The following is a 7,651-nucleotide window of genomic DNA, read 5'->3' as shown; positions in this document are numbered from 1 at the left end:
TTGAATTACATCATTTTATTATTCTCTGACTGTAGATGTTGTCCTCTGTTTTTCTCTGACTATAAATTGAATATCTAACATTATTCTCTTGTTTCGTTTCCATAGTTCCAGCTACTTGTTGTGCTCTGATGGATCAAGATGTGGACCGTTTTACAGACTCACTTGGGCCTTGTTTTGCAATGTTGTTTCATGATGGTAATGTTGGTTAACGTGTTGTTTAAACATGAATGTTTAAAGAGCCATGTTGGATACTATGAAGTTCTTACTGAATAAAATTATTTCATGTACAACAACGTACACAATTTGTCTGTAATGTATTTTTGTATCAATTAAAAAAAAATAAACACTGTATATCCAGTATGCAAAACATACTGGATATACAGTGATTTATGTATTTCTTCTAAATAAAGTAAATTAAAATCAAGCATTTGCTGTAAAAAATACAGCATTATACTGTTGCTATTCAAAATTACAGTTTTTCCTGTATTCTGCAATTACAGTAAATGGCTGTAAATTAAATTACAGTACTGTGGCTGTACAATTTACAGTAACTGGCTGGCAACCCTGCTGCCAGTAGTTTACTGTAAATTTTACAGGATTTTTTTTACAGTGTAGGCTTAAAGCTTGGCCGACTGTGCATGTACTGAAACGCCCCTGAGATTTTATAATGTAGCTGCGCATTGAATGTCAACTCAGAGAGAAAATACAAAATAATTGAATATATCTTCATATGACATATCATCGTGGGTGTGGGAAACATTTACCATAAATGTTTTAATAGTGTTTTCAGTCTCAGTTGAATATGGAAACAAGGGAGCGGGGTCAAGATGCACGACAGGAAAGAACATGGCACAGAAAAACAAACTCAAGACCAAATCTTGTCACACCAAACTTGAGAAAATGACTACAACGGAACAAGATTTACAGTTTTCTTTTTATTTTGGGACAACAGGGAATAAACAATTCACTAAGAGTTCCTTACCAATATAAGTTTTTTAATTTATAGAAACAACAAAAAAACAAAGCCTGCTAGCTCAAAATATTTTAAATGGGTCAAACACATTTTCCAATCGAAGTTTTTTTCAATTGGTTTAACATATTATTTCTTATTGAGCGAATGTTAACATACTGTTGCAAAATCCATCCATCCATTTTCTACCGCTTTATCCGAACTACCTCGGGTCACGGGGAGCCTGCGCCTATCTCAGGAGTCATCGGGCATCAAGGCAGGATACACCCTGGATGGAGTGCCAACCCATCTGTTGCAAAATCTATAAAATTAAATTCATAAAATGTCAACTGAACAATTTTGATGTTACCAGTCGTGAGAACATTTGGAGTTGGGGGTTTGCATTTTAAAAAGTTTATTTGCATATCTATAAACAAATGGACTGGAAAACATTTACATTTACATTTACATTTAGTCATTTAGCAGACGCTTTTATCCAAAGCGACTTACAAGTGGGGTAGGTAATGGAAGCAATTAGGACAGCATAAGTACAACAAAAGCATAAGTGCAATTAAAATGAAGACTAGTCTCATATAGCCTAACACAGTATACGTAACCATTCACTCATTCATACATTTTTTTTTTTTTTTTTTTTTTTTTTTTTTTTTTTTAGTTGAGTAGAGAAGAAAAAGAGTAGAGAAGAAAAGAGTGGAGAAGAAAAGAGTCAGAACAGATCAGTCAGATGTTGGCGGAAGAGATGTGTTTTCAGGCGTTTCTTAAAGATGGCTACAGAATCTGCAGATCTTGTAGCAGCGGGCAGATCATTCCACATAGGTGGAACAGATCCGGAGAAGGTGCGCGAGAGAGATTTTTTACCTTTATGGGATGGCACCACAAGACGTCGTTCGTTTGCAGAGCGTAGGGATCTGGTGGGTACATATGTCTGCATTAGCGATTTAAGATAAGGTGGTGCCGAACCAGTAGTGGTCTTGTAGGCCAGGAGCAGAGTCTTGAATTTGATGCATTTCATATAATCCGCCCAGAGCTCGGAGAAATAACCTCTCAAATAACAAAACCTAAAAAGAGAAAATTCTGCCTGAATGTCCAATAAGTGGTTTATCTGTCAAATATCAGTTGCATTAAATAATACATAAAAAAAACTCAGAAAAAAAGACTCCCAAAACAAGACATTAGACCAAAAAATAAACTGCAACTAAAAGCAACTGAAATTTCCTCGTGGAGGATTGTATCCTCATATGTGTGGCATCATGTTGTGCTTTAACTCCTACTAATGGTTTGAGTGTAGTTCTGAATAGATGTTTGAAAGTATGCAGCAGTGTTCTTTTTTGATTGAAATAACATGATGTAACATTTAGGTACAAAATAGCTAAATAAAATTGCATAAATACTCAACAGCTGGGCGAGTGCATTTAAAAGCATTACATATTTGCTTTTGAAATAGACATAAGCTATATAGTAAACAATCCAGATCATGTAGTACAAAATTATACTGAAAGTTATCGATTTAGCCTCATTGTAATTTTTGGGTAGATCTCTGGCTATGTAAGAAAACAAGATACAGAGGAAACCTAGAAAAAAACTTATGAATAAAATAATGCTAATGGTTATAGCGTGTGCTATTTCACAGGTGAGCAAAATCTGGTCTTTAAACGAAAAGGAGTCCCTGAAGAGTTTGGTAGGCGAGATAGTACTCCAAATTACACAAGCAATTAAATAAAAGACGGAAAAAGATGTAACAAAGACCCACTGGCCATTGTACTTTACCCACAACCTATGCACATTAGGAAACTCTGCCATTTTGAAGACACAAACTATTTGAAAGGAACGGACGCTCAAACAGGAAAGACAGACAGTGTAAAAATATGCATAGAGGGAACTTCTCAAGCGACACCTAACAGATGTGGGTTCTCCAAAGACAAATAACAAACCTATACAAGATATTATCAAACAAACTAACATTAGGAAAGACATGCTTCCACCAGCAGACCTCACCACCGGTGTGTTGTAATTCTGTGCGAAAACGATCAACATGATGACTAGGAGAATTAACAGGCATATGCAAGACAAAATAACTGCAATGGAGGCAATTTCTGTGCCCTGAAGATAGACAACAGAACGTTGCTGACATGTCATGCTGCCCTCATCTGACCATTCATTTTCTGCACATAGAAGACAGGTGTAAGGATCCCCTAGAATAAAAAGACCAAAATAATTTACAATAAGTTTAGTAATACTTCCAAAAAAGTTAATAAATTCGGTGCAACACTAATGAAGCACCAAAGCTACAATAAAATAGTAAAGTAAGGCCGTGTGTCCACCAAAGCATTTACACAAAACACCAGCTGCCGCTTTCATTTCAAAGTATAGATAAAGTATGCTGGCCTCAGGAAAAATGCATTTGTGGACAAGATACTTACGAGAATAATTCACATAGGTGTTTTGTGGACATTCTTTACACAGAAAGCAGCAATCATGATATCCCACTGGTGCCTTTGAAAATCCCTCCTTACAGTCAACAGAGCAGTTTGAGAAAGGAACCTTCATAGGACAGAAATTGGTTCAAGTTGATCTAGTAAGAGTTTAATATAATGGCTGTAAGGATATAAAGACTATCAGTGGTAACTTACAGAAACATTGTTACGCCAGGGCAAGAGAGAGTTGTTGATTGTAAAAGTAATTTCTGGATATGTGTCATAGGTGCCCACCATCTCTATCCATGGAGGATTTGTTTCAGTGTGCCACAGCACCACTGCATAACTGACAGCAGGATCACCATTAGCATCATATTTCACCTGGCGGCCATGTAGGAGAAAATCCAACTTCTTAATTTCTACCAGAAGCTGTTGTGATTTGTTGTGAAAATAAAACATTTCAAAATGTTAACATAAGAGATAAAATAATTAACAAACTGTGGTTTATATCTGCCAAGTGGCACAAGCAGTGAAGCATCTGTCTGAATAAACAAAACTGGGCAGACAATTGTATCAAAGGTTTAGGGTGCACAACAATAATAATAATACATTTACAAGACCCAAAGTGCTACAAACAACAACAGATAAAAAAGTAATTATGCAGAAGTACATAATTAATATAAGACAAAAATTCTAAACCATAAAATAATTGTATATGTAAATAATAGCATATGTGAGAACACGTGCTGCAGACTTTTGGATGTACTGCATCCGTATGATTGATTTGGCTGATAAACCTACAAATGGTGCATTAGAGTAGACAATCCTGGAGTAACAAAAGCATAAATTAGCTTTCTGAATAAATGAGAGTGAAATACAACAATCATTCATAATCAAATGAAAATTGCTTCCCTTGTTAATAGCCGCTGGTGAGCCGATAAGAACAACCTCAGTCTTAGAATAATTAAGTTTAAGAAAATTGTGGTGCATCCAGGTTTTTATTTCCTGCACACACTCCAAAAGAATTGAACTCTCAATCTCAGTAAGGAGGACCCAAGTTCCCTCCCTTAGCCAAGATGGCTGCTTCTGAGCTCCCTGGTCCCTAGTCCCAAACTGCCCCCCTGCTCTACCGGCTCCTTTCTGGTGCTTTGCTGCCAGCTCCACCCTGGTGCTCTGGTATTCTGCTGCTGTGTTGGCTTCACCCTTTTGCTCTGCTGATCTGCCTCCAACTATGCTCTGGTGCTCTGCTGTTATGCCCTGGTGCTGGTCCCCCTCACTCACTAACCGGACTATATCTCCCAGAATCCCATGCACACAATCAACCATCTTTGATTACTACCCGCACCTGATCAAAATTACCAGAATCTTAATATGCACAATAACACCTTGCAGTCACTGTCAGATCTTAATGTTGTGAACATGCATTTATGCTTTCACTGAGAAGCCAATTCGGACAGGCAGCATAACTAAATTACATTTGAATTTGAAATAGTTTTTGGAAGAACCAGTTTCGCATTTGTAAACTACAAATACTTTTTTTTTCTAGAATACAAACAAAAGTGAAAATTAAACTTAAATGTATACAATTTCTCATAAGAAAGCAAACATTGAATGTGGACATGCCTTTCAACCTTGGAATGCAGCCCCTGACAGACAATGCAACGTAGCCATAGTGTGATGGGTGATTAGTGGTGAAGCTCAGGTGTGGTGATCAGTGTTGAGTATTGTCGTTCACAGTTGCCACAGCCAATTTACATAGCCACACATCATTTGCATTCTACAAAGTAGGTGCAAAACATTTGTCTACTTTTTACAGTAAATGTTTACATGTTGCATTTATGGTAATATTTTGTATTTATACTAAGTTTTAATAGTAGTATTTAGCAAGAGGAGGGGCTCCTTTTACTTCAGAGCTAAATGGATGGAGCTGGTAGAACATTATGCATTACATCATGCGATCTGAACCCTGCTCGAGCATGTTTGACCCCCAGAGTCCTGTTCTTTTGACTATCCTTGGATGTGGCACGCTTAACTGTGCTCTGGTACACTTGAAAAGGTGGGCTCAGGTCCGGTTTTATTAGACTCAGACATGGAATGTGACTGTTAACCTTGCAACAGCACGGAACTTAAAGCATGACGTACATTACAATACAATTTAAATTTATCCTGCAGCTTCAGGTGTCGCAAAATAAAACTTCTGAGTCATGGAGCAAGATTCCTCTATGTGACTTCTAATGAAAGATGTGTTATACATCATGCAGGGCCGAGCAGACCCATCGGGATATGACAAAGTACCGCAAAAGTGATTTAAAAGCAGATGGAGCCATTTACTTTCGAATAAATCTTATCTTTGATATACTTTTGATACTTTGATATAATGAGTGCATGGCAGTAAGGAATAATTCACACAGTACATTATGGATTCTTATTATTTTGTGGGTGAACTATTTCTTCCATGAGCCTCAAAACAAATAGTTCGCAAAGTATATTATGGATTAATATGCTTTTTTGGGTGAACTATTCGTTTCATAAGCCTCAAACGCAACATTACAGTAAACTTCTCCTTTTTTTTCAAAACAATCACATCATCATAACGTAACCATACTTAGGTCTGGATAGTAAAGTATGAGTGTGCATCCCTGTAAGCAAGGGGGCAAAAATGTATACATAATATACAGTATATCATTTTAATACAATACAGTATCTTATAATTAATCATTTTGTAAATCTCATTCAAAAGCATTCACTTACCTCGTATGGCTTGACTGTTGTATTTTTGTGGCATTCATTCATGTTGCACTGCAGAACTTTATGTAATGCATGAGCTATGGTATATATTGCAGTGTAGATGGCAAAGGACAATGTGGAATCTTCATGAATCATTTCCTCTGCAGTCAACAATGAGCAATTTTCACAATCCTGATTACATGTCGTAGTCTGGATTTCACTCTCAACATTATCATTCATATAAATCTTAGTTGTTTCTTTGGCTTTACGGGTGAATTCATTAAATCCAGGCACGGATAATAATCTCTCCCTGATGCCAATTACTGTACCAATTGTTTTGATTCCTGGCTCTCTTAGAATCTGTTGATTCGTTGACAAGGTTTCACTTGCAATCCAAACTTTGTCTTGGATGTTGTTTGCTATAGCTGCTTTGATTATGTTTTTTGCATATTGTGGCCCAGCGAAAACCACAATGACATTGATGTTGAGCTTGTCAATCCTTCTCAGAGTTAGACTGTAGTTTGCATTTTGGCTGAGAGACTCTTGATAGCCCAAACAAATGCCAGTATTTCTGATATACTTGTTAAACAGTTGGAGGCCATCTTCGCTGTAATTGTCTGGACCTCCAAGAAAAGCAACCCAGTTCCATCCAAACCACTTTATGATATGAAGAATCATCTGTATCAGGTCTTTGTTGCTAGGAATTGTTCTTATAAAAGAAGGATACTGAAGCTTATCACTTAACGTATAGCTGGTAGCTCCATAATTTACCTTCAAATGAAAAGAACACAACATTACATACAGTAAACATTTACACATAGTGAAGTGAAGATGAGGTTGGGATATTTTTCTGTACCAAATAAAAGTGTAAATCGCAGTCATTATTTACCATTGGTATTAGGTCCGTTGTGGCCAGTGGTGCAATAGTAATAGTTCTAGTGCTTCCATATGGTCCTGTTAAAGCTATCACTTTGGGTTGATGGGTGTTGAGTTTTTCTTTAGGTTTAATTGATCCATTCTGTGAGATAAAACTAAAAACTGAAGGAAAGTTCTTACTGTCAGAACAATGGTCAAAAATGTCATAGCCCAGAGAAACATTTGGCAGCAGGGTGGTGGAGTTATTGATCTCCTCAACACTAAACTTCATTACTTGGAGCATCTGGTAGCCAGATTTTGAGAAAGTGTGCCTAGAAAACATCAGAAAATAAGTTTTTGCACAGCGATCTGGAATAATTGATTCTGATTGGCTATTTTTAACATTCCAAGGTATGTTATTTCCTATGAACTGCTCAAAAGATATAACGTATGTTCATCTGAGTAGTGAGAATGATCTTTAAATGTGCAGTTTAATATTAAACAAATAAAATATAAATATGGGTTGGCACTCCATCCAGGGTGTTTCCTGCCTTGATGCCCGATGACTCCTGAGATAGGCACAGGCTCCACGTGACCCGAGGTAGTTCGGATAAAGCGGTAGAAAATGGATGGATGGATGGATGGATGGATAGACCGTATTAATATCATGAATGAGATTATACTCACA

General features: G+C 36.9%; 1 protein-coding gene across 1 annotated transcript; it reads right to left on the bottom strand.

The window, feature by feature from the left end:
• Positions 1-2,011: 2,011 nt before the first annotated feature.
• LOC130410711 (taste receptor type 1 member 1-like) lies at positions 2,012-7,306 on the bottom strand. Its single transcript, XM_056735537.1, has 5 exons — positions 6,998-7,306; positions 6,133-6,879; positions 3,598-3,810; positions 3,388-3,508; positions 2,012-2,025 (listed from the first exon to the last, which is right to left on the bottom strand). Exons 1-5 carry the CDS (start codon positions 7,304-7,306, stop codon positions 2,012-2,014), a joined length of 1,404 nt encoding a protein of 467 aa, XP_056591515.1.
• Between the last annotated feature and the right edge of the window lie 345 nt (positions 7,307-7,651).

The sequence above is a fragment of the Triplophysa dalaica genome, chromosome 21, assembly GCF_015846415.1.
Source record: "Triplophysa dalaica isolate WHDGS20190420 chromosome 21, ASM1584641v1, whole genome shotgun sequence".
NCBI classification, from domain to species: domain Eukaryota; kingdom Metazoa; phylum Chordata; class Actinopteri; order Cypriniformes; family Nemacheilidae; genus Triplophysa; species Triplophysa dalaica.
The sequence above is the reverse complement of the archived record's forward strand: the minus strand, read 5'-3'. Positions and strand labels throughout refer to the sequence as shown.